We start from the raw sequence: 26,657 nt of genomic DNA, 5'->3' as shown, positions 1-26,657 counted from the left end.
TTCCTCCCTTCCCGCCCCCCCCCACCCCCCCCACACACCCTGTAAGAACTCGTTCTCCCCTGGGAAACCTTCACAGCCTCTCTCTAACAGTTGGTCTTTCTCTGCTTTCGGAGAACACTGAGCACCTCGTCATCACACGGCACCTCATCTTTAGTTGTCTAGCTTCTTTCCTGGATTCTTTCTTCACCCACATCCTTCTAGTCTACACACCTTGTGGTGCTTCGAAAGACCACTGGCGCATGGTACAATCAGCACTCGACACCTATTTGTAAACTAAGCTCTCAGAGCCCGAAGCCAGGATCCCCTAAGCATGATATTCCAAAACATAAGACCATTCTACCTCAGCTACACCCACCATCATGCAAAAACTCGTTGGTCTCTGAAGTCCAGGTCTCAGTGAACCTGACTACACACTTCGAACAACAGCTCACGTCTACCTCAGCAGAGCTGGGAACTCTTCCCTCCTGATTCTACCAAGCTCCTTGGGCTTCACTGAATCTAGAAATCTCTCCAGGACTGACACCAAAGCTCGTTTTCCTTCTGTGTATAACTGTTACCTGATCGGCCCTTCACTTTTCCAAGTTCAATCGACTGCTCCTCCTGACGCCTGCTACCTTCCTTTTTTCCCCACGAAGTTCCAGTAGCCGTTCTGTCCAAACTACACGGAAGCTAATATAAAATAACCTTCCTCAAACCTGAAGTGTTACCTTTGTAAAATGGAAAGCAGATCCAGAAGAAGACAATCTTCTATTGAAAATGATGATGTGGCTGCAAAAGAACTTAAACCCAACAAAAGCTACTGGCTAGTCACTCTTCCAGGAGGACTATCCTTACCCCAACTTCCCCACCATGGTCTCGGGTAAAGCAGTCCCTATACCCGCACCTGCTGGTTCTCCAACTAGAAAGCTCCCTGAGGGAGGGACTAGAACCACAGCATCCCTAGAGCCTGGTATGTGGCAGGCATCCGAGGGACTCAAATAATACCTGCTGAATGAACCAACAGGGGATGTAAGTTGGGTTATCCAAAAAACAAAAAAAAAACAAAAAACAAAAAAAACCCCACAAGGTCAGAGGCTTATCAGGGTGCACTCTGCTGGGTGTAAGAAAGTACAAACAGCCTTGCAGCTTAGGAGACCGGGAGACACTGGTGATGACACAGAACACAGGGGCTTTCCTCCCAGATTCTGCTCCCAGTGGGTTTACAGGAAGGGAGCCAACCCCAAGTGCAACTCATCCCTCCAAGCAGATAAGGCAAATGTGCACCCAGGCTGGGAACCCACATTCTGCCAACAGATGGAATAGAAGGAACGGGATAAAATTCCTGAATCTCAGCGGGAAAGTGAGGAAGAAGAAAGGGCAGGGAAGAGAAACGGGAGGACAGCATGTGGGTAACTCAGCAGGGGCTACCCTTTACTGAAATGTATCAGGTGCCAGCCAGGCTCGGTGCTTAGCGCTTTACCCGCACGGACCCGCTGGATCCTCCCACCAAGACAGAGGTAGACACTATCATCATCTCCGTTTTACAGATGATGAAACTGCAGCCTAGCGAGGTGGTATCACTTGCCCCGAGCACACAGCCAGGAAGGGGCAGTGCTGTGACCTGAACCCGGGTCTCACTCCACGGTACCCCATTCTTTACGTCGCAGGACCTATTCTGCCTCCCAGACCCTCAAACAGGACTGAGGGAGGAGTCCTTCATTTACCCATTTAACGAACGCCTACTGAGCACCTAGTAGGTGTGTGCCAAGGTCTGTGCCGGCAGTGCTGGCGCGCGGAGGAAGGCACCGGACTGACAGGGTCGGGGGACAGAACGCAACGTCAATCACGAGACAGCGGCGCTGGGAGCCGCGGGCCGGCAGGCAGAGGGACGAGGGACGAGGGACGAGGGTGCGGCAGAGGGAGGGAAGGCGCGGAGTGGGAGGAGCGAGGGCCCGGGGATGGGGCCGGCCGGCCAGCGGGGCCGAGGACGTGTGGGCAACCACCGCTCCCCTCCGGGGACCGCTGGCTTCTGCCAGACCAGCCTGGCGCCTCGAGTGTTGTGGCATTCGAGCTCGGCCACCCGCCGGGGCGACGCGGGGGCCGGGAACGGGGGCGAGATGGGCAATGCGACCCTGAGGCGCCGAGGCGAGCGAAGGGAGGCCTGGGGGAGGTGTGAGCGGAGGCGGGGAGGCCGAGGAAGGGGCGCGGGCCGGGAGGCGGGGGCAGTGGGGCCCACGGCGGCGTCGCCGGACTCACCTCCCGCGACGGCCCCTCCGGACTCGTCGGTCCGGCTCGGCCGGAGGAGGCGGGGACGGACTCCGGGCCGCGGGGGCTGCCGGGAGCCCGTTCCCTGGGCAACCGGGCCGACACTGCCGAGCGACAGCCGGAAGCTGAGCGGCGGAGCCACAAGTGGCAGCCGGCCAGCTAGCTGAGCGCGGCGGAAGAGACGTCGGCGCGCTTCCGGCGGGCGTGGGCGGGGCTTCGGGCTCCTTCCCGGGATATCTGCGGACGCATGGCAGGTGCGTGTGACGGGCCAGCTCCCCGGGGCAAGGGAGGGTGTGAGAGTCACGGCTTGGCCCGCAGCCTGGGCCGGAGGCTGGGAGCTTCCTGGCTTGAATGGGGGTCCCTGCCTTGGCCCAGCCCAGCCCGCTGGCCCCGCGCAGGCTCCGCGGTCGGCCCGGGAGCCCGTCAGTTTTGCTGAGCCTCAGTTTTGTCACACGTGGAACTACTTGATGTATGCAAAGGAGTGTCGGCTGATCCAGATACCAAATTGTGATTCTCATTACAAACTAGAATTAGCGGAGCACATTGGGTGTCAAGCCTTGCATGTCCAGCTGCTCCCAAAACCTTCCCCTGCATTCCCCTCAGGATTACCCGTCACAGAGCTTTTTTGCTCATAATAGAAGCTGTCATTCAGCGAGTGCTCACCATGTGCCAAGTCGTGTCCTTAGTGCTTTATAGGGGTCAGCTCATTTGAGCCTTACAGCGATCCCATGTAGTAATGTGAACAGATTGGGAGCTGAGGCCCTGGAGGGATAAGTGAGGCAGCCACTGTGCTTTATCTCACTCTGCTCTGTGCTGTGACTCTGATTACTGGTCTCTTTACCTACTAGCCTGAGTTTCTTGAAGTTAGAACTTTGGCTTAGGTTCCTAAATCTGTGCTGGTGTGGAGCAGAGAATGAATCAGATGTCCTCACCCTCAAAGAGTCCCTACTGGAGAAGAGTAACCCTTAGCAGATTATAGTACAGGTGGTAAAAACTATTTCCCCATTTAACACAGGCTATTCAGCACCTACTATGTGCCAGGGTTCTGAGAGGGAACAAGACGCAGTCACTATCCAGTGTGCTTACAGTCTAGCAGGGAACATAGATATCACACAAGCAAATATACCACACTAGTGAGTGCCGGTGATAACGAAGAATAGGTTGTTTTCAGACATCTAGTGCAATGACTCCTGGAGGCAACCCAACCTGGGGGATCCAGGAAGATTTCTTTGTGGAAGGAGGGACTTTCTGGAAACCTAAATCAGATCATGTCACTTTCCTACTCCAAGTTTATTGTTTACTTTCCACTGCCTTGGAATACATCTAAACTCTATCTTGGTCTGTAAGGTTCCAGTTGCTTGACTGCCCCCTCACCTACCAGCCCCCCCCACGCCATTCCATTCTAGGTGATGTGGGGTGATCAAGTACAATAGTCAAGAAAGAATCTTGAGATGTTGTATGGTGCAATTGTAAGTTTATGTAAGTAACATGGGGTCAGGACCCCGGGGCGGAAAGGGCTGCACTTTTTGCTGTATGAAGCTGGTAGTTGGTCAAGGGGGAGGAGACATGGAGGGAGTGTTTTGTCCTAAGTGTTTCTTTGAATTTCTACTCATAAAACTGCTTTCACAAGATTTCTCTGGCGTTTCTTACTCAGTTTGATACTGTCGGTGAGATTTACAGGCAGTCATGAGATGCTTTAAGAAGGTAGGGGCGCCTGGGTGGCGCAGTCGGTTAGGCGTCCGACTTCAGCCAGGTCACGATCTCGCGGTCCGTGAGTTCGAGCCCCGCGTCAGGCTCTGGGCTGATGGCTCAGAGCCTGGAGCCTGTTTCCGATTCTGTGTCTCCCTCTCTCTCTGCCCCTCCCCCGTTCATGCTCTGTCTCTCTCTGTCCCAAAAATAAATAAAACGTTGAAAAAAAAAATTTTTTTTAAAAAAAAAGAAGGTAGGGGCGCCTGGGTGGCGCAGTCGGTTAAGCGTCCGACTTCAGCCAGGTCACGATCTCGCGGTCCGGGAGTTCGAGCCCCGCGTCAGGCTCTGGGCTGATGGCTCGGAGCCTGGAGCCTGTTTCCGATTCTGTGTCTCCCTCTCTCTCTGCCCCTCCCCCGTTCATGCTCTGTCTCTCTCTGTCCGAAAAATAAATAAACGTTGAAAAAAAAAAAAAAAAATTAAAAAAAAAAAAAAAAAAAAAAAAAAGAAGGTAGCAGCCAGCACATATTGGATCCTTATGAACTATCCTTGCTGGTTAGCCTTCTGGGCTAAAGGTGAACATTTTTCTGCTTCCATTTCTCATCATAGCCACACTGCTCTTTCTCAATTTTTCAGACTCACCAGGCTCATTCTCACATAGGACCCTTGCTATTGACCTCTCATCATTCAGATCCCAGCCTAAATGACACCTCTTCAAGGGCTCACCCTAACACAAGACCCCATTTTCTTTTCCTTTTTTTTTTAAGTTTATTTATTTATTTATTTTGAGAGAGTGAGAGAGAATAAGCAGGGAAGGGGCAGAGAGAAGGAGAGACAGGATCCCAAGCAGGATCCGTGCCATCAGTGTGGCCGATGTGGGGCTCAGACTCACAAACTGTGAGATCAGGAGCCAAGATCAAGAGGCAGTTGCTTAACTGACTGAGCCACCCAAACACCACCAATTCCGCATTTTCTTTTCCATATGACACTCACCATGGTCTAAATTGATCATGGTCATCTAGTTGTCTATTATCCACTTCCTGCTTGGAAAGTAAGTTCCATGAAAATAGTCCTGGTAGGTCTCATTCAGTCACTTCATCCCCCATGTTTGGCATATTGTTGGTACTCACTAATGTTGGTTAGTCATATAAGTAAAGAATAAAAGAAAAACCAGTATGATATTTAAATAAGCAGAGGATTGGGGCGTCTGGGTGGCTCAGTCGGTTCAGTGTCCAACTCTTGATCTCAGCGCAGGTCATGATCTCACAGTTTATGAGATCAAACCCCACATTGGGCTCCACACTGGGCATGGAGCCTGCTTAAGATTCTCTCTCTCCCTCTCTCTCTCTAAAAAAAAAAAAAAAGAAGAAGAAGAAAGAAAGAAAGAAAATTAAATAAGCAGAGCCTTCGGGGTACTAAGCCAAGGGTATGGGGACACACACAGACAGGAAAAATATTCTAGGTCAACGTCAGAACTTGTACAGAGCTAGCACTGAGGCATAGAGAGCAAGCAGGAAGAAGCTGGAGAAGTGGTAGACAGGACTTGCGTAACAGGCTGTGCTATTGTGGTTTATAATAAGTAAATATTTGGTCTTTGTCCTGTTCTTGGCACAGAGCTAAAACCCTTGGCATCACCGAAAGTGTGAGAGTGATGTCTTTTGTCATGTTAATGCCGTGACTTTTGGAAAGCCCCTAGGTGACCTTTGGTTGGGGGCTGCTTGCCCCAGCCCACCCCTGTGAACTGGTCTTGTGATTAAAAGGTTGGAACTTTCGGGCCCCTCTCTCCCCCCTGCCCACCCCGTAGGGAAGAGGGTCAACACCCAATGATTTAATCAGCCATGCCTATGTAATGAAGCCTCCATAACAGCCCAAAAGGATGGGATTGGGGGCAACTCCAGGTTGGTGAACATGGTGAGTACTGTGCTTGGAGAGCATGGAAACTTTCCACATACCTTACCCTATTCATCTCTTCCATCTGGCTATTTCTTTCTTTTTTTCTTTTTTTTTTTAATGTTTATTTACTTTTGAGAGAGAGAGAGCAGGAGTGGAGGGGGAGAGCAGAGAGAGAGGGAGATACAGAATCCCGAAGCAGGCTCCAGGCTCTGAGCTGTCAACACAGAGCCTGATGCCCGAACCCACAAACTGAGTCAAAGTCGGCTACTTAACCAATTGAGCCACCCAGGCGCCCCTCATCTGACTATTTCTGATGGAAGAAAATATAGATATAAATTTGCCCTTCAACTAAGACCATAAATGTGTTCCCTTTAAACAAAGCAAAGAGCAATTTTATGTAAGTTTAAAAAAAAAAGAATTTAGTCAGCCATAGCAAAGGAATTACAGTTTGGGACAGGCCAGCTATGGTGAACTATAGGCAAATTCAAAGAGACAAAGGGAAGGTCAGCTTTCATTAGGTTTTAGGAGGAAATTGAGGAGAGTTGTTGTAAACCAAAGTATATAGGACAACAAGAGTTGGCAGCTGTGGTCGTTTCTGCACCGTGGTTTCGCTCTTGGCTACAGGCAGTGGTTAGTGCATTATTGCTGGGGCAGGGAGGGATCTTCCATCCTTTTCTTAAAAGCAGGAGACAAATTTCCTATGTGAAATATGCCCTCCCTTGTTGAGATCATTCTTATCTTCCTTGTTCCTGCTGGTTGTGCAGGCTGCAGCAAGTGGTGCCCCCTCTCCAAGGCTTCCTGACCCCATTTTAAATGAGGTTTCCTGGGGCATCTGGGTAGCTCAGTCAGTAGAGCACATGTCTCTTGATCTAGGGGTCATGGGTTCAAACCCCCCACATTGGGTGTAGACCTTACTTTCAAAAAAAGAATCTTATCACTAAATGAGGTTTCCTTTATTTTCACACTTCCCCCTTTTGATCAAGATCTTTGTTCAGTAGCATCACTTATCGAGAATCAGGTTTTCTTAGATGCCTGGATGGTTCCGTCAGTTAAACATCCAACTCCTTTTTTTTAAATTGTCTTTTATTTTTTTAATTTATTTAAAAAAAAATTTTTTAATGTTTATTTATCATTGAGAGACAAAGAGAGAGCATGAGCATGCGAGGGGCAGAGAGAGGGGAAGACACATAATCTGAAGCAGGTTCCAGGCTCCAAGCTGTCAGCACAGAGCCCGACGCGGGGCTCAAACTCACAAACCGTGAGATCATGACCTAAGCCCAAGTCGGATGCCTAACCGACTGAGCCACCCAGGTGCCCCTTTAATTTATTTTTTAATATTTATTTTTGAGACAGAAAGAGTGCAAGTGGAGGAGGGGCAGAGAGAGGGAGACACAGAAATCTGAAGCAGGCTTCAGGCTCTGAGCTGTCAGTATAGAGCCTGATGTGGGGCCCGAACCCACCAACTGTGAGATCATGACCTGAGCCGAAGTCAGGGTACCCAACCAACTGAGCCACTCAGGCACCCCTAAACATCCAATTCTTGATTTCACCTCAGGTCATGTTCCCAGGGTTGTGGGATCCAGCCCCAAGTCGGGCTCTGTGCTGAGCTTACAGCCTGCTTAAGATTCTCTCTCTCTCTCTTTTCCTCTGCCCCTACCCTACTCTTGAACACACACTCTCTCTTTCAAAAATAAATAAATTTTAAAAAATAAAAATAAAATAAAATGACTACTGGCAGTGCCTTTGGCCAACGTGGTTAGAGGGCCTGTACAGATTTTGCCAATTACATGTTTATGATGCCAGTTCAACTAGCCCTGTGGATTGAGAGTGGTAAGCATAGTGAAAGTGTTGTAAAACCAGCCGAATAGCACAGACTGGTCGCATCACCCGACCAGTGAAATGAGATCCTTAGTCACTATGAAGTTCAAGGGTGGGTCTCCAGGTAAGGATGATCTTTTCTTATAGAATTTTAGCTGCTGGGGTGCCTGGGTGGCTCAGTCAGTTAAGCATCTGACTTCGGCTCACGTCATGATCCCATGGCTCATGGGTTCGAGCCCCGCGTCGGACTCCGTGCTGACATCTCGGAGCCTGGAGCCTGGTTCGGATTCTGTGTCTCCGTCTCTCTCTGCTCCTTTCCCGCCTGTGCTCTCTCTCTAAATAAATAAATATTTTTTTTAAAAAAGAATTTTAACCGCAGAAGAGGCAGTATGCTACCTACAAGGAAAAACCTCAGTCCAGTAAGAAAACATACAACCCGTGGCTAAAACATTTGTATCCTTGAGACGGGGCGGGGGGGGGGGGAAGCTGAATAAAATCCACTTGCCAAACCTCGGATGGTCCACTGGGCAATTAAAATGCCCAGGGGCGGTGTGGACAGGTTGTCCAGCATTGCAATTTGGTGCAGGTGGGACGAGCAGAGCAGGTGCTTTATGGCCTTATCACCTTGCCCATAGTATTGATTTACAGAGGTCATTTTATCAGCGCAGCAATGGCTGCACGCACAGCGGTCAGTAATGGGAATTTTAGAGTCTCTGGCAGGACTGGATTGCTGTTCGGCCCAAACTCTAGTTTGCACAGGGATGGCAACAGGGGTCCCGGGACTGTCTCCTCACTGGCCTGAGCCAAAAGGGTGGTGATACGAATGGCTCTGTGGCAAGGGGCAGAGCCTGGTGCCACATGGCCTGTTGGCCGGAATGCCCTGTGGAGTCGATGGTGGTCCCCGTGTTGGGGGTGAGTCCCCCAAGGGAATTCCCTTCCTTTTCATATATAAATGGATAAAAGGGAAGTGGATAATTGGGATGTCCAAGAGCAGGATGTTTATTGGGGTTTCTTTTAAGGTATTAAAAGCTAAGTCATCCTGGGGTGCCTGGGTGGCTCAGTCAGCTAAGCGTCAGACTTCAGCTCAGGTCATGATCTCGCAGTTCGTGAGTTCGAGCCCCACGTTGGGCTCTGTGCTGCCAGCTCAGAGCCTGGAGCCTGCTTCGGATTCTGTGTCTCCATCTCTCTCTGACCCTTCCCCACTTGCATTCTTTCTCTCTCTCTCTCTCTCTCTCTCTCTCTCTCAAAAATAAATAACATTTAAAAAAGCCAAGTCATCCTGACCTTCCCAAATAATGGGGTCAGGGATCCAGTTCTAATAATAGCCAGCCAACCTGAGAAAACCCCATTAACACGCTTAGTTTTAGGTTTTGGGAAGCTCAGAATGCAGTGAAGGCTACCTAAATCCAAATGTGGACCTTGTTTCAACTTCAGGTGCCCTGAATATTGAACCTGGGTTTGAACTAACTGCAATTTTCCCTTTAAGACTGCATGTTCTTTTAAGGCTAAAAGTTTCAACAGGTGGATGCTGTCCTCCTGTGGGGAGGGCTTGGGAAAAGGCGGAGGAAGCACGTCCCGTAGATATTGTCACAAGACAGCGCCTCCAGAAAACCTCGTGTCATCTAAGTCAGCTCTCGGCATTCGTGAAGAACCCTGGGTCGTGACTGTCCTGGTGTCCTGCTGTCCCACCCAGGCGAAGCAGAGAGATTGGCTGGCCTTATCCACAGACATGCTGAAGAAGGTGCTCTGTAAACTGGTCACCGTGAAAAATTTGCTTTCGGTAGGGATAGAGGCTAATAAGAGTGTGGGGATTAGGACAAGAGGGTGGTGAGGAGGTCAGTGTTATTTATGGCTTGGGGTTCTTGCACAGACCTCCCTCCTCAGCCACTGGGTCTTCTTACGGGTAAAATAGGGGTGTCGCCGGCCCTACCACAGGGGATAATGAAACCCCGAGCCTCCCGATGTTCCGTTAGCATCCAAGTGCCCTCAGAGTGTCTTTGTTTACAGCGCATCCGTTAATTCCGGGGAGAGGCTCTGAGGGGTCTGTTGGGATCTTAATGGGAGGCGTGCTGTGGACCCTGCCGGGAGCAGTGGAGGATTTTGCCCACACGGAGGGCGGTAGTTGGTCCAGGAGGATCATACGGTTGGTGTCCTCGGAATCGGCTCCGGTGCGGTCGGCGACTGAGCAAATAAAAGACGTTGAAGGGTCACGGGATTCACCAGGTTGGCTATTTTGGTTGCCGCTGTCGGATTCTAGAATTACTTCCCCCTTCCGGGAGAAAGAAATCCCAGCGTACTTCTCTACGAAATTTGGGCCCGGTGAGTGTACAGAGGCCGAGGAACTAAGGAGAAAAGGTGGGCATCTCTTAGGGGGCCTGGGCAAGAGAGACCAGGTTCAGAGACGGGACCCTTTCGAGGTTTACTAGAGACCCTCCCCTCCCACTTGAAGGGTGTTAGCACTCCGAGGCGGGGGCTGCTTGCCAGTAGCGGGGTTGAGCGCTGAGTGTAGCTCTCGCGTCCGTAAGGGCAGAGAGACCTTCATTCCCAAGGATCTGGAAAGGCTGGTCAGAGGGTGGAAGGCGGCTGGAGCTCTTAAGTGTCCAGCGGTCTTTTTCCAATGGCCTGGCTTTTTACAATATCGGTAAAGATCGGGACGCTTTTAGTTTTGCTTAGGGGCCTCCATTTGTCGGAGCTGAAAATTATGGACCACACGGTTCTTCCTTTTCGTTGAATCACCCAGGGTGCAGGCGAGCCGGCTGGCTACTTTAACTGGGCCTGCAGTGGACAAGCTTCCCATTCCGTCCCGGCCCTCTTAACTAGAAGGGGAAGATCCCAGCTCGGCCCATTAATGAACACAGAGTTAAAAACTGCCCAAGTGGATTCAATGTTTAAAGGAAGACCAGAATTTTCTTTAAAAACAATTTGGAGCCAGCTCTTATAATCCTCCATAGACAGGTTCATTGGGCTTTTGGATATAAGCCTGAATCTTACCGTATTCAGCAGTTTGGGGGAAAGTCCTAGGAATTAACTCGGAAAGTCATTTAGCAACCGCAGGAGCTCAATCATATAGCAAGGCCAGGGATAGTACCCCATCTGTGCTTCTAGACTCTCTCTGTGTAGCTGGGGCACAGAGGTACACGAACACCTGCCTCCAGGGCTTGACCGCTCCCTGCGGGGTTCGACCACTCCCTGCTGACAAAATCCAAAGACCCGAGAAAGGAGTGGTGAGGACACAAGACAGGAGTGTATTTCTCGGCAAAGCCAATGCCAGGAAGACAGCAGTCTAATGTCTCAAAGACTGTCTCCCAAGTGCTGAAAATACTTGCAGGTTTATATAAGGAAAGTGTGGGGCAGGGGTCGGTGGGTGTGAGCAGGTGGGCAGTGAAGGTCAGGTCCGTCATTGTCGTGGGGTCAGTCATGAGGGGTCTTGCTGGCTTAGGGCAATCCTCATTACTTGAGGGGCAAGTTCTGGTTCCCATCGCCGGGTACTTTGTCAGCTGGCTCTTTTGCCTGAGTTAAGAGATAAGCTGGAAAGAATTTAATCATTTAGGAAGTAAAAGACTGAAGTCAGATTGGAGGTAATCCTCATTCATCAGGATTATCCCAATCAGCAGTGTTCATCCAGGGCTCGGACTGGCCCTCAACAAGTGTGTGAAATAGTTGATACGAATCTGAGAAACTGGGTTGATAACTTTGAATAACCGTATTAAATAACTCAGCAAATCGGGGCGCCTGGATGGCGCAGTCGGTTAAGCGTCCGACTTCAGCCAGGTCACGATCTCGCGGTCCGGGAGTTCGAGCCCCGCGTCAGGCTCTGGGCTGATGGCTCAGAGCCTGGAGCCTGTTTTCGATTCTGTGTCTCCCTCTCTCTCTGCCCCTCCCCCGTTCATGCTGTCTCTCTCTGTCCCAAAAATAAATAAACGTTGAAAAAAAATAACTCAGCAAATCTATGAGGATCTGTGAGGATTGTCGGCAAATCTGAGATTCCCAAATCTCACTTTGAGAAAGTCTTTTTTATTTTTTCTTAGAGAGAGAAGAGAGAGAGGGAACATGAGCAGGGGAGAGCAGCAGAGGGGGAGAGAGAGAGGGAGAGAGAGAGAATCTTAAGCAGGCTCCACGCTCAGCACTGGGCCCAATGTGGGGCTCGATCCCACGACCCTGGGATTGTGACCTGAGCTGAAATCAAGAGTTGGATGCTCAACCAACTGAGCCACCAGGCACCCAAGAAAGTCTTTGACTATGGGTCGTAATTCAGCTTTTGTCCAGGGAACATGAGAAATTGGGAGTTTAGCATTTGGATCCTCAGAGGGTCTGACTTTCGTGGGCAGATTTTAGTAAGTTTGGGAGAGGAAGAAATGGGGAGAGGTCCAGAGAGAAAGGGAGGAGGTTCAGACAGAGGATTGAATGAGGAAGTGGAGGGTATAAAGGAGGGGGGGCCACGTTGGAGGGAAAGAGGAAGGTGGCTGTTGGCTTTGTGTACGTAAGATGGCCATCATGTGCTCTGAGACTAAGGGGCCTCAGAAGACTTTTGCCTTCTTTCAGTTGTTTGTTCCACTTGGTTAATTTGGGATTGGTATTTTATAAAGAGGCAACTTGAGAGTCCTGAATATGTTTATAAGCCTTCAGGTACTCATTAAAATAGGCATCCCTCGTAGGCTGCTTAATCTTAGACTGAGAGCTTTCTAATTAGGTTCTGAGAAAAGTTGGGGAGATCAAGAGGTCGCCATCATGGCCAATGAAGTTTTAACTTCTCATGGGGCTCCTGGGTGGCTCATCTGGTTAAGTGCCTGACTCTTGATCTCAGCTCGGGTCTTGATCTCAGGGTTATGAGCTCAAGCCCCTCATTGGGCCTCATGCTGGGCGTGAAGCCTACTTAAAAAAGAAAGAGTACCCAGCGTGATGAGCACCGAGTGATGTGTGGAATTGTTCAGTCATTATCTTGTACACCTCCAACTAAGATAACACTGTTAATATATTTGAGAATAAATAAGGGGCACCTGGGTGTCTCAGTCGGTTAAGCATCCGACTTTAGCTCAGGTCCTGATCTCGCAGTTCGTGAGTTCTAGCCCCACGTTGGGCTCTATGCTGACAGCTCAGAGCCCGGAACCTGCTTTGGATTCTGTGTCTCCCTCTCTCTTTGCCCCTCCCCTGCTCATGCTCTCTCTCTCAAAAATTAAAATAAACACTAAAAAAAATTAAATTAAATTAAATTAAATTAATGAATAAGCACACGAAGAGGGAAGAGCTTTAAACATAAGATCAGCTGGGGTCCCACAGGGAGGACCCTTCTGAGAGAATGTAGAGAATCAAGATCCCATTACTCAAAATCTGAGGTTTGGAAAATGAGCGAGTACTTTAAACGAATTAAGTGGAACACTTCACCAAAGGGAGGGGCTCAAAATCTGAGAGACTCTGAAGGGGTTAGCACAATGGCGCCCTGCAGATGCCTCCCTGCAGCCTGAGGGTGATCGTCCCCTGGGGTCATCTCCTTTGGCCCCCAGTGTAACCACAAAGCAAAGTTAACTTTAAACAGAGCAAAGAATCACTTTTTGTAAAAAAAAAAAAAAAAAAAAAAAAAAAAGGAAAGGAATTGCAATTCAGGACAAGCAAGCTATGGTGAATAGCGGGCAAGTCGGAAGACACACAGGAGAGATCAGGTTGCTTTTTTTTTTTTAATTTTTTTGAATCATTAAAAAAAATTTTTTTAATGTTTATTTTTGAGAGAGACGGAGCATGATTTGGGGAGGGGCAGAAAGAGAGGGAAACACAGAATTCGAAGCAGGATCCAGGCTCCAAGCTGTCAGCCCAGAGCCGGACGCAGGGCTCAAACCCACGAGCTGTGAGATCATGACCTGAGTGGAAGTCTCATGCTTAACCAACTGAGCCACCCAGGCGCCCCTTAATTTTTTTTTTGATGTTTATTTTTGAGAGAGACAGAGACAGAGACAGAGCATGAGGAGGGGACGGGCAGAGAGAGAGGGAGACACAGAATCTGAAGCAGGCTCCAGTCTCCGAGCTGTCAGCACAGACCCCCCCACGCAGGACTCAAACCCTCAGGCCATGAGATCATGACCTGAGCCAAAGTCGGATGCTTACCCGCATGAGCCCCCCAGGCGCCCCGGAAAGGTCAGCTTTAATTAGGTTTTAGGGGGAAGTGGGGGAGTGTGGAACACAAGGTCCTTGGAGAAAAACACGTGTTTGAGGTTCTCATTGGCTGCAAGTGGTGGTTGGGGCACTGTTGCTGGAACGGGGAGGGATCTTTCTCTCGAAAGCAGATAATGAGATTCCTATGCGGAAAATACCCTCCCTCGTCTTAATAATTCTTACCTTCCTTCTTCCTGCTGGCTGGCCTGCAGCTATTCATGTACGCACGACAGCTCGCCTTTCAGGGCCTCCCGACCCCGTTTTAAATGAGGTTCATTTTATTTCTTTTCACAAATTTCATGATAATTATGTTTCTTTTACTCCCCATCAGGAAATGCTCTTGGAAGTATAACGCCCAGAAAACCTGTCTTATCTGTCAGTGCAAGAAAAATTAAGGACAATGCAGCTGATTGGCATAACTTGATCCTGAAATGGGAAAACCTCAATGACACAGGTTTTGCTACTGCAAATAATATTGCCAACCTGAAAATCAGTTTATGGTAAGTGCATCCAGAGCTCTTCATGATCTAAGTGCTTCACCCTGGGACTCTTTTTTTTTTTTTTTTATGTCTATTTTATTTTGAGAGACAGCGTATGCACGCACAAGTTGGGGGAGGAGCAGGGGAAGAAAGAGAGAGAGAGAGAGAGAGAGAGAGAGAATCCCAAGCAGGCTCTGCACTGTCAGCACAGAGCCTGACATGGGACTCGTTCCGACAAACTATGAGATCGTCACCTGAGCCGAAATCAAAAGTTGGATGCTTAGTCAACTGAGCCACTGAGGTGCCTCCCACCCTAGGAGTCTTTTTTTTTTTTCTTTTTTTTTTTTTATGTTTGTTTATTTTTGAGAGACAGAGCATGAACTGGAAAGGGGCAGAGAGAGAGGGAGACACAGAATCCGAAGCAGGCTCCAGGCTCCGAGCTGTCAGCACAGAGCCTGACGAGGGGCTCAAACCCATGAACCATGAGATCATGATGTGAGCCGAAGTCGATGCTCAACCGACTGAGCCACCCAGGCGGCCCCCCGGGAGTCTCTTAGGGTTGCAAATGTAGTCTTTATCAACATGCATAAATAAATTATTTTAAGAAAAAGAGCAAGGAGCAAAATGACATATGCACGTATAAACTGTACATGTCCATTTTAAGTACAAAATTATGCTACATATTATTCATGGTTATGTCCGTATATAAAAGTATAAAAACGGATTGGAAGGACACAGGCCCAGTCATGAAGCTCACACCTTCTAAGATGAATGAGCGTTGGGTGGGAGATCAGTAGAACTTTGACTTCATGACAATGCACTTTGTTTCTGTGATGTTGTGATTTATGGTAAGACATATCTGTTCGGTCTCCGTCCCTGTTCCTGGCACGTGGCTCCTAAAACCCTGCTGATTCCCTAACGGGTGAGAGCTTTTGTCCTCCAGAATGATCCAGGTGAAAGGAATGTCCTGTTATTCCTAACATGTTCTTCCCAAACCCCCTGAGTTAATGTTAGGGAGGTGACTTCCGGAAAGCCCCCTGGGAACCAACCAGGGGATTAGAGGGCATGACTTTTCAGCTCCACTCAGGGAGGGGAGAGGGACTGGAGGTTAAGTCAGTTGCCAATGGCCGATGATTTAATCAATCGTGCCCACGTAACGAAGCTTCCATAAAACCCCAAAAAGACAGAGGTTTGGAGAGCTTCTGGTTTGGTGAATAGTAACACTTCCGCGTGCCAGAAGGGTGGTACCCAGGCTCCGCGGGGACCGAAGCCTCGTGCTCAGGACCCTTCTGGACCTCACCCCATAAACCTCTTCATCGGGCTGTTCCTTCATATCCTTCAATATCCTTAGTAATAACCCAGCAACCTAGTAAGTAAACCGTTTTCCTGAGTTCTGTGAGCCGCTCCAGCAAATCCTAAAGATCCAAGGGGGCGGGTCATGGGAACCTCTCACTTATAGCCCATTGGTCAGAAGCACAAGTAACAAACAACATGGACTTGTAGTTGGTGTCTGAAGTCGAGCAGGGACAGTCTTGTGGGGCCGAGCGTTGACCTGTGGGGGTCGGAGGCTGTCTCCAGGTAGATAGTGTCTAAATGGAGTTAAATTGTGGGGAGCCCCGCTGGTGTGGAGCACCCCACTCCCCACCTTTGGTGACCATGTGTGAGAAGTCAGCTGGAGGATGGGGAGTAGAGGAGACACAGGAGTGTATTTTTCCTTAGCAGTTTTTTTCTTTTCTTTTTCGTAAGTTTATTATTTTGAGAAAGAGTTGGGGTGGGGCAGAGAGAGAGAGAGAGGGAGAGAATCCCAAGCAGGCTCCACGCTGTCAGCACGGAGCCCGCCATGGGGCTCGAACCCGCAAACTATGAGATCATGACCTGAGCCGAAATCAAAAGTTGGACACTTAACTGACGGAGCCACCCAGGCGCCCCCTTAGCAATTCCTTTAAAAAAGACAGGAGTCGTGAAAAAAAAAAACAAAACGCTGGCAGTTACCACTTCCGACTGGGAGATTAGTTTCGTTATTCTCTCCTACATGTATATTTTTTATTTCTCAGAGTTAGGATTCTCTGTTCCTCTGTCATCATCCACGGACCAGAGCTGAGAGTCTCTGGGCCCGGCCTGTCCCCCCGGCTCTCGCCAGTCCCTGGCGCACGTCATGCGCCCTGGCCCTCCGCTTCCTTCCCCCCTCTTCCTGCCGAGGCCCACTCAGCAAGAACCAGCGGTTCACCTTCCTGCATAAGGCGCTCCCTGATATTGTCTCTTCTAGTTTCGTGTTTAGTTTTTTCCTGGAAGTGTGGTGACCCCACGAGCTAATTTCATGCCCCATAGGCCACAGCATTCAGTTTACCAAACGATTTCCAGACAGCGAACTCTGGGAAAACGGTCACGTCTCTTTTGTCCGTGTACATCGAGCACGGACTCCCCTGGGCCAAGCGTACCACGGGGCTGCATTCAGCCGACTTACTCCAGTGCAAAACTGGTGGACGTGTTCCTCGTGGACAACAGTGATAAGTAAACATACGTCACAATGACACGAAATAACACCTGTACCAAATGCCCGACACAGTTGCGTGGATATAGCACTTTTTGGGTTTGCCGTAATGAGATGAGGTGCCTTTCAGAGAGTACCGTGTTCCCCTTCTTTTCCATCCTGTCCAGGAGTGAGGACAAGACAGAGTTACGGAGCAGCAGCCCGGCTTGCGGGGAAAAGGCGGGAAGGACGCTTCCGGAATATAGCAAGGAGCTGGAGATGCTGTGTGAGGAGCTGCAGACCACCTTCAACGCTTTGGTGAGATCCAGAACCCCTGACCACCTGTGCTCACAGTCCCCGAATCCCAGGGGTGTATCTCGGAAGGTGTGGACGCCTTGGGAGATGCTCTCCTCTAGACGCTTGCTTTTTCCTCCTCCGCCTTCTCCGTTGGTGTCTTCTTCTTCCTGCCCCCTAAATCTCGACGCTCCCCAAGATGCTGTCCTGGACCTTCATTCTTTCAGCCCTGTGTGATGTCCTCTGGCTCTTTTGCCTGAGTTAGGAGATACACTGGAAAGAAGAACATAATTGTTCAGAAAGTACAGACTGAGGTCAGAATGGAGGTAGTTGAAGTCTGTCAGCATGGCCGTGTTCCAATAAAACTTTATTTATGGACACTGAAACTTTAATATATCCTTTTCATATATCATAGAATATTCTTTTTACATTTTATTTCAACCGTTTAAAACTATAAAACCCATTCTTAGCTCCTGGACCGTACGAAAGTAGGGTGTGGGCTGGATTTGGCCCATGAGCCCTAGTTTAACACATGAGAAATGCTCTTTTTTTTTTTTTTTTTTTTTTTTAATTTTTCAACGTTTATTTATTTTTGGGACAGAGAGAGACAGAGCATGAACGGGGGAGGGGCAGAGAGAGAGGGAGACACAGAATCGGAAACAGGGTCCAGGCTCCGAGCCGTCAGCCCAGAGCCTGACGCGGGGCTCGAACTCGCGGACCGCGACATCGTGACCTGGCTGAAGTCGGACGCTTAACCGACTGCGCCACCCAGGCACCCCGAGAAATGCTCTTTAATGTCTGTTTGATGAATTAATGACTGAGTTCCCGTGCCCACCGTACCTGCCCCCAAATGTACCCAGCTCCCATCTCCGTACTGGAACTGGAGTAACTAGAACTTACCTATGAACATAGAAAATCGTTATGTATGAACCTTATTTGATGGAGGTGTTTCTGATATGTAACGTGATTCCTTGCCCGTTAAACAGGAATATGTGGGGTATAATTGTCTTTCCTTGAGATACCGCTTGTTCAGATTTAGGGTTCCAACTATTATAAAGCTGTCAGTTTAGAAGAATTTCTCAGGAAAGAAACACTATCCTCTCAAATATCAAATCAATTGCAAGATGCGTTACGGTTTCAGAAGCAGTGAAATGAGAAAATAATGGTAAGTTGAGGACACTTTGGCAAGGTGGTCTTTTCTTTGTGATTGAAATCAGTACTGTCTTCGGGATATTTAGGATGCTTACGGGGCTACATAGCAAACAGTCTCCTAAAGGATTCGGTTTTTGTAACTGTCCTGTTTGCCTTCTCTTCGCCCTGGGGTGGTGCTGTGGTGAGAAACAGATAACCAGACAGGCGTCAGCGACTTGGCTGACCCCCGCTCACAGGAAGGCGGGAGGATAAGGGCTGTGGGCTCTGTGAGATCTGCTTTCTTCATCATATCCGCGCTGTGTCTCTGGCAGACGAGGTCTTGACGCGGCTCCGGGGCCAGTGGGGAATTAACACAGGCAGAATGAGCCATCGAAACCTAAAAGTAGTAAGTTATGCAAAACCGCCCACTTATTTTGTTTGTTTTTTCCCAAATTAACCCATTTGATCGTGGCAAATATTTTTGCTGGAACAAAAAAGCAGGCGCACATATTGTCCCTGAAAGAGAAGGAACCGGGTGGCTGAGTTCTGGTGTTGAAATCATTTCAACAGCCAAAGAGCTAGACGCGTAATCTTGGTTAGGTGCACTTCAGCCCCGATGGCCCCGTGGTCTGTCGTTTCGATGCACCCCCACCTCGCTCCATAGCCTCCTCGTCCCTCGTTCCCTCCTGGTGTGAAGATGTCACAGGATCTCAAAGCTATGTTAGAATGAGAAACACTTCCAACACTTACTAATGTGACTTTTTTTTTTTTTAATTTTTTTTTTTCAACGTTTATTTATTTTTGGGACAGAGAGAGACAGAGCATGAACGGGGGAGGGGCAGAGAGAGAGGGAGACACAGAATCGGAAACGGGCTCCAGGCTCTGAGCCATCAGCCCAGAGCCCGACGCGGGGCTCGAACTCACGGACCGCGAGATCGCGACCTGGCTGAAGTCGGACGCTTAACCGACTGCGCCACCCAGGCGCCCCATTAATGTGACTTTTATAAAGTGTAAAACAATCTGAAAGGATTTTGTTTTTAAATGCCACTTGGGTCTTGTTAGCGCACATTCTCATTTAGAACTGTATCCAGAAGCACATTAGGAAAAAGTTTGGGAAGGGGAGGGTGTGATTGGTTTTGTTTATCCGTCCTTGGTTCTCCCCATTCTTCTTTTTTTTTTTATGTTAATTTTTATTTTTGAGAGAGACAGTGTGAGCGGGGGAGGGACAGAGAGAGAGGGAGACACAGAATCCGAAGCAGGTTCCAGGCTCCGAGCTGTCAGCACAGAGCCCGACGTGGGGCTCGAACTCGGGAACCACAAGATCATGACCTGAGCCAAAGTCGGCTGCTCAACCGACTGAGCCACCCAGGCACGCTTGGTTCTCTGCATTCCTAAGGGGCAGGCTGGTGCCCCGGGACCCCTTCTTCAGCCCCACTCACCTGCACTGAGGAGAGACTGGGAAGACATTAGCAGGGAGAGGTAAGGTCCAGAAAACCCAGCCAGCAGGCTCGATGGACGGAGCAGCAGCGTGGAGAGCCTTGCCCTTGGTCCCCGGGACCTGCGGCACAGGTCCGCGTGGAAGTAGCCACTGGGTTATAGGTGAGCGCATGCGCGTGGTCAGCCAAGTTCCCAAGATCTTCAGATGAAGGCTGGGCTGTGTCTGTGACAGCCAGGAAAATGATGGGCCCACCCGTCCACGTGGACCGAGAGACCATGGATGCGCGTTCAGAGCGTCCTGATGGGGATCTGAGCGGCGCGGGCCTTGTCAGACAGGAGTAATTGGAGGAATTGGAGTTTTCGCCCACAAAAGGAGGAACCCGTAAACTAAACAGCTACCATGAAAGCCAGAAGCCACCCCAAGGGAAGGAAGCCGTACGCTGGTTTCCTGAGGCCTCTAAGGGGACCGGGGAGACCCCCCTGGGATTGGCAGAAGCTTTGGCTCCCACCAGAGAACAATATGGCGAGTCCTGTCCAGAGCTGGGGGTGCTGTGTCCCGTCACTGGAAATGAGCCCCTAAAAGGCTGTATGATTACAAAGGCCGTGGAGGAATTAACCCCTGGGTGGAACTAGATCCGCGTACGCACGTTTCCTCCATTCTCATGTCTACCTCACAGTTTGTATCAATCCCATGCTCTTTAGTTACTTAACATTTGCTTATAATACAATCAAAATCATGTTAAAAAGACATTAGCTGAATATGGCTTCCCCATCAAAGTCTTTGAGCCTGGGGCTTACCTTCTTTTTCCTAAAAAAGGAAGGATTATTTCCATAGAAGGCAAGTGTGAGTGACGGGGAGGGTCATACTGGCCCAAGCCAGTCACCAGAACAGGAAGACAGGCCTCGTAGTGCAGGGTCATGAATGCCACAGCTGGGCGAGCGGCCTTGGGAAGAGGTAGGCCCCTGGTCTCTATGGTCTCCCCAAGCCACAGGGTCCCGAGACAGTGAATTTATTCTATATGTTTTTTATTAACACTTTATCTTTTAGGACAGTTTCAGATTTACAGAAAGCTTGAGAGAGAGTAGGGAGAGTTCCCATAAATGGTCCCCTGCCTGCACCCTGTTTCATACGTTACTGTCCTGCGTTTCACAAATTTCATTTGTATGCTACCTACGTTGCAATTCATGAGCCAGGATTGAACGTTATTAGTCGATGAAGGCTGTACTCTATTCACATTTCTTTTGTTTTTTCCCTAACGTTCTCCTTCCATCCTGGGAGCCCTTCCCGGACGCCACAGTAAATGGAGTCATCATGTCTCTTTAGACTCCTCTTGGCTGTGACAGTCTCACAGACTTCCCTGTTTTTTATTATTTTTTTAAGTTTATTTATTTTGAGAGAGAGAGAGAGAGAGAGAGAGCACAAGTCGGGGAGGGGCAGAGAGAGAGGGAGAGAGAGAGAATCCCAAGCAAGCTCTGCACCGTCAGCCCAGAACCCGATGCAGGGCCCAAACGCACGAATTGTAAGATCGTGACCTGAGCTGAGATCAAGAGTGAGATGCTCAATGGATTGAGCCAGCCAGGCTCCCCTTCCCTTGTTTTTTATAACATTGACAGTTTTGAGGAGTACTGGTCAGGTGTGTTACAGCTGGACTTCAGTTAGAATCCGTCTGATGTCTTTCTCACGGTTTGATCGGGGTTGTGGGTTCTTTGGAAGAAACCGCAGAGATGAGGTTCTGTTCTCATCGCATCCTGTCAAGGGCATGGACTGCGACCATGACGCAGCACGATGGGTGTTGACCTTGATCAGCTGTCTGGGGTGTGGTCAGGTTTCTCCTCTGTAAAACTAAGTCCTCCCTCCCCCCCCCCCCACCCTCCACACTGTCCTCTCTAGAAGGAAGTCACTGCAGCCCACGCTTGAGGAATGAGAAGTTCTGCCTCACCTCCTCAAGGGGGGAGCATGTGCATGGATTATGTGGGCATTGGAGAGTTGTCTGTTGTCCCCCACCTGCTAATTACTGGATCACTTGTTTCTGGCAGTGTGGACTCGTGTTCATTTGCTTTCCACTTGGGGCTGTAGCACGGAAGCACCGCTTTCCTTTGTGCCTTGAGTTGTTCCTGCTTTGGCCACCAGGGGTTCAGTTGGCTCCTGTGTCCCTTTGACATGCTTCCATCGTTGTGAGTTTTCGGTTTTGGTCTTTTTGAACACTTCCTTACTCTCCAGCCTTCCAGGATGTTCTGGGCCCATCTCATGTATTTCCTGCCTCAGTCCCAGGATAAGCCATTTCTCCAAGGAGCCCTGGTGCCTCCTACTGGAGGAACCAAGATCGGGGCGCTGGCGTCAGGCACTGAAATTCTCTGCTCCGGTGAATTTATTCTAGTTTGAAGTGGTTTGGAAATAAGTTCTCATTCTATGTCCAAAAGCAAAAAGCTGGTGTCATAAGGGTGATAATGTTATTTTTCCTGTTCTACTCCAGCTTTTTAGAATGTTTTCCCAGACTCGGCTTTTAAGTGTCTTTAAGGAATCTGACCTCGGTGGGGGACTTTGAGACGCCCCTTGTCCTAAGCTGGATGAACATTCTGGAGTTTGGTCTGTGGGAGGAGGTGGACTGAGGTGGAGCTGGGGGGATGGGCCGCCACTCATGCCCTGGAGGCTCAGGGCTGCCCACTGCACATCTCCCTTGACTCTGTCAATGACTGAGCTGAGCGTGGGCACCGCCGACCTAGCATCAGACCCCCAGGATTGTCCTCGCCCGCTCTCCTGATCATGTATAAGCTTTTCTTTGAATTGGGTGGCAACAGGGAGCTGCTGAAGGACACAGAGACCACGGGATGGCATGTCAGGAGATGTGGTGGGGGGGGGGGAGGGGGGGAGGCGTGGCTTGAGGTGCTGGCTTTGACCTTCTCTAGTTCAGCAACCCTGAGAATTGTCCCTTCTGTAATGCAGAAGTGCTGAGTCCTACCTCTTGGGGTTGGGCCAGGTGAAATATCGAACCTCAAAAGATTGGGGAAAGGAGTGCAGTCCTTTAAAAACGAACGGTAGCAGAGCTCGGTGCACATCACTTCGGGTGTGACTGGAGGGCAGCTGCAGGGCCAAGTGCAAGGAATTACGATTTTGATGATTTACGTATCTGTTCGTATTTACGCACGTACGTAAAGATAAGCGTACGTAGGAATTAGAAATGTGGTCTTAAATCTGAAGTCTTAGTTACTTCGCCCCTTACCTAACAGACCCTTCGATAGCCCCAACTAGGTGCTTCACACACACTAACTTAGTCCTCCTAACCGCCACGTGAAAGCAGGCACTTCGTCAGAGTGCTCTGTGCTGGCTCAGCTGAGCAGTGGTGACGGGCCCGTGTCCTCGGCCACTGCCCTGCACATGACACGGTGAGGGAGCTTCCCGCAGAGCCCCTCCACCCCACCCCGAGGCACCATCAATGTCAAGTCCTCCCCATTTCCTTCCCGTGTGAAGCGTGCAGCGCTGTGATGATGATTTTATAAGCAAGGAAACAGCCTCAAGCTTTCAGTATACTCAAAGGCAGTTGATAAAAGTCAGAAATATGGGAATGCAAGCTGGTGCAGCCACTCTGAAAAACAGTATGGAGGTTCCTCAAAAAACTAAAAATAGAACTGCCCTACGACCCAGCAATGGCACTACTAGGCATTTATCCACGGGATACGGGTGTGCTGTTTCGAAGGGGCACACGCACCCCCATGTTTATAGCAGCCCTGTCGACAATAGCCAAAGTCTGGAAAGAGCCCAAATGTCCATCGACGGATGAATGGATAAAGAAGATGTGGTGTATATATATATATATATACATACACACACACACACACACACACACACACACACACACACAGTGGAGTATTACTCGGCAATCAAAAAGAATGAAATCTTGCCATTTGCAACTATGTGGATGGAACTGGAGGGTATTATGCTAAGTGAAATGAGTCAGTCAGAGAAAGACAAAAATCGTATGACTTCACTCATATGAGGACTTTAAGAGACAAAACCGATCAACATAAGGGAAGGGAAGCAAAAATAATATAAAAACAGGGAGGGGGACAAAACATCAGAGACTCATAAATATGGAGAACAAACTGAGGGTTACAGGAGGGGTTGTGGGAGGGGTTGTGGGAGGGGGGATGGGCTAAATGGGTCAGGGGCACTAAGGAATCTACTCCTGAAATCATTGTTGCACTAGATGCTAACTAATTGGGATGTAAATTTTTAAAAATAAAAAATAAAATTTAAAAAAAATCACAAAAGTGACCTTAAAAAAATAAATTTCAAAATGACCCCTAAAAAAATTAATTGATTAATTAAATAAAATAAATAAAAGTCAGAAATAAACTCATTTACTGCCTTTTGTCCTCTCAGCCCATAAAGGCAGAGCCTGACTTGAGATTCCTCCAGGTCTTTGGTGCAAAAACATTCGTGCCTTCGGAAATCTCGGTGAAGTGGGACACAGCAAGCTGTCTCTTTCCGGCACCAGAAACCCAGGGTTTATTTTGAAGCCGTCCAACTGAATGAAATCGTAGCAACTGTCTACCTCCATATCTCTCCCTGGAAATTTGCTGCACGTGGAGTTTCCAGTGTTGAGTTATTGGACTTTGGGTCTCACCAGACTTGCACTTCTTAGCTTGGAAATCTTACAGTTATGGAATCGGAGACTAGAGTAGATTTCAAATAACGTTCTCATATTCCCAATTAATATCTTTTCAGGCCAAAATACAGACGAAAATGGAAAAGCTGTCTTCAACTACCAAGGGAATTTGTGAACTAGAAAACTACCATTATGGACACGAGAGGCAGCGCCCCCTCCTGTTTCACACGTGGCCCACAGCCCAGTTTTGTAAGTAGTTCTTTCTGAGTTGATTCTCAGGAGTAGAAATTAGGAGAGTATCTGTGTTATTTATTTTTTTAACATTTATTTTTGAGAGAGACAGAGTGTGAGCGGGGGAACGGGCAGAGAGGGGGAGACACAGAATCCGAAGCAGGATCCAGGCTCCGAGCTGTCAGCACAGAACCCGACGTGAGGCTGGAACTCGGGACTGGCGAGATCATGACCTCGGCCGAAGTCAGACGCCCGACCAACTGAGCCACCCAGGCGCCCTGAGAGTATCTGTGTTATTTCAATCTGGTACTTGAAGAAGCTGACAGCCTTTGAAATTCAATTCGAGAGTGTCCATTGGAAGGGAAGGAGGTTGGGGGCATCTTAAAATGGGCTTCTTGGCTCTAATAATCAGCAAAGAATGTTAAACATAATTAGAGACACATGAAGCCAGTTACCCTTATTAGCCCCTTAAAGCCAATGGGTTGAGGCACTCAGCTGGCTCAGTCAGAGCATGAGACACTTTGATCTTGGAGTCGTGAGATCAAGCTCCATGTTGGGCATAGAGATTACTTAATAAAAAAAATAACCTCAACAACAACAACAACAAAATGGGTAGAATCAATTCCACCTCCTCAGCAGAGGCAGAATTTTCTTCCTTTTGAAGAAGGAAAGAGCTTTTTGGGTTTTAAGTTAAAACATAAGTTGAGGGGCACCTGGGTAGCTCAGTTAATTGAACGTCCAACTATTGATTTCAGCTCAGGTCATGATCTCATGCTTTGACACATTGAGCCCCGTGTCAGACTCTGCTGGCAGCATGGAGCCTGCTTAGGATTCTCTCTCCCTCCCTCCCTCCCTTCCTCACTGCCCCTCCTATGCTTGTGCGTGCTCCCTCTTTCTCTCTCTCTCTCTCAAAAATGAATAAACTTAAATTAAAATAAAATAAAAGATAAATTGAGGTCAGTTCAGCCAGCCCCATGGAAGAAAAGTAGTGGGAGCATGGAATCCATTACTTAAATAAGTTCCATGAGATCACGATTACCTTTAGCTTTGTTAGTTCAAAGCAAGGGCCTAGCCATGTGATGCCGATCTGAGACCTCACTTTCAAATGAGGAAGAAAAGGGTAAAACCATTGACCTGTGATGTGTTACTGGAATATTACCGGTTTGAGGTGAACCTCCTGTTCATAATCCTCGCAGGAAGTGAGGAGTTGAGCAGAAAAGGTTATACTTGTTAATTTCATGAACCTTCTCGTGCTGTCTGATCCTGCTAGTCTGCAGGAGCCAGAGTGATAAATACCCACAGGTTCCTTCTTTATCTCGGGGCTCCTGCCGAGGCTGGCATTCGAGGAGGAGGTTTCCAGAGCAGTGCCTCCCCCACCCCCACCCCCACCCCGGGCAGGAGCACTGCCGCGCATTTCTGCTTCTAAAGGAGACAGACGTCCGTTTCAGACGAGGTTTCCCGCAAGCTGTCCGACATGTACCGGAAGGAGCTTCTCCTGAAACGCACCATCACCGAAGAGCTTGCGCACGCCGCGGACCGCGACCTCACCCTGAGCTACTTGTCAATGTGGCTGCACCAGCCCTACGTGGAGACCGACGGCAGGCTGCTTCTGGAAAGCATGCTGCTCGAAACGGGGCACCGAGCACTGTGACCTGCCAACACGGCCCGGCCCGAGCCTCCAGGCTCCGGGCCCCTGGCCGCTTCTGTGGCCGCCACGGCAGACGGTCTTTCACGGGAGGCCCCGTGCTGCACCCCGGGAGCGTGCCCTGTGCGGTGCTGTGGCCGCCCGGCGACCCTAGGGTCTCCAGGTTGGACCATCTCTGCAGCTCCCGGTGGCCTCTCCAGACACGCTCAACGCGTGCCTACTGTGAATCTGGCACCCGAGAGGATTCTACGGGAAATAAATGAGTTCCTCAACAAGACGATTGAGTGATCTTGTTTTTGTAACTTAGGTGTATTTCACATACCATTTAGATAGAAAACCCCTGGTTTAGTATTCTTACTTGGTACCTCTCTGTATTACTTAAATTTTTATGACGCTGCATTCGTTTTGTAATTACAACCAATGTTTAGAATACCATAGAGGTGGGGCGCCTGGGTGGCTCAGTCGGTTAAACGTCTGACTTCGGCTCAGGTCATGATCTAGCGGTCTGCGAGTTCGAGCCCCACATCGGGCTCTATGCTCAGAGCCTGGAGCCCGCTTCTAGTTCTGCGTCTCCTTCT

At 49.2% G+C, this 26,657-nt stretch overlaps 2 protein-coding genes across 3 annotated transcripts in view; one reads left to right on the top strand and one right to left on the bottom strand.

The window, feature by feature from the left end:
• Positions 1–2,338, bottom strand: part of TECPR2 (tectonin beta-propeller repeat containing 2) — a 108,074-nt gene extending 105,736 nt beyond the window's left edge. Inside the window, exon 1 of one of the 2 annotated variants that reach the window (XM_030320028.1) lies at positions 2,236–2,338. The gene's annotated coding sequence lies outside the window, so the exon portion shown is untranslated. The remainder of the gene's footprint in view (positions 1–2,235) is intronic. The other variant, XM_030320021.1, reaches the window with a different exon arrangement.
• A 57-nt stretch (positions 2,339–2,395) lies between these two features.
• Positions 2,396–26,356, top strand: LOC115516886 (cyclin dependent kinase 2 interacting protein). The gene is made up of 5 exons (XM_030320039.1): positions 2,396–2,498; positions 14,117–14,285; positions 16,923–17,052; positions 24,323–24,452; positions 25,883–26,356. The coding sequence occupies exons 1-5, from the start codon at positions 2,492–2,494 to the stop codon at positions 26,083–26,085; spliced, it is 639 nt and encodes a 212-aa protein (XP_030175899.1). The 5' UTR covers positions 2,396–2,491; the 3' UTR covers positions 26,086–26,356.
• The last annotated feature ends 301 nt before the right edge of the window (positions 26,357–26,657 follow it).

Source organism: Lynx canadensis, chromosome B3 (genome assembly GCF_007474595.2).
Source record: "Lynx canadensis isolate LIC74 chromosome B3, mLynCan4.pri.v2, whole genome shotgun sequence".
Lineage (NCBI taxonomy): Eukaryota > Metazoa > Chordata > Mammalia > Carnivora > Felidae > Lynx > Lynx canadensis.
This window is presented reverse-complemented; position numbering and strand designations above follow the sequence as displayed.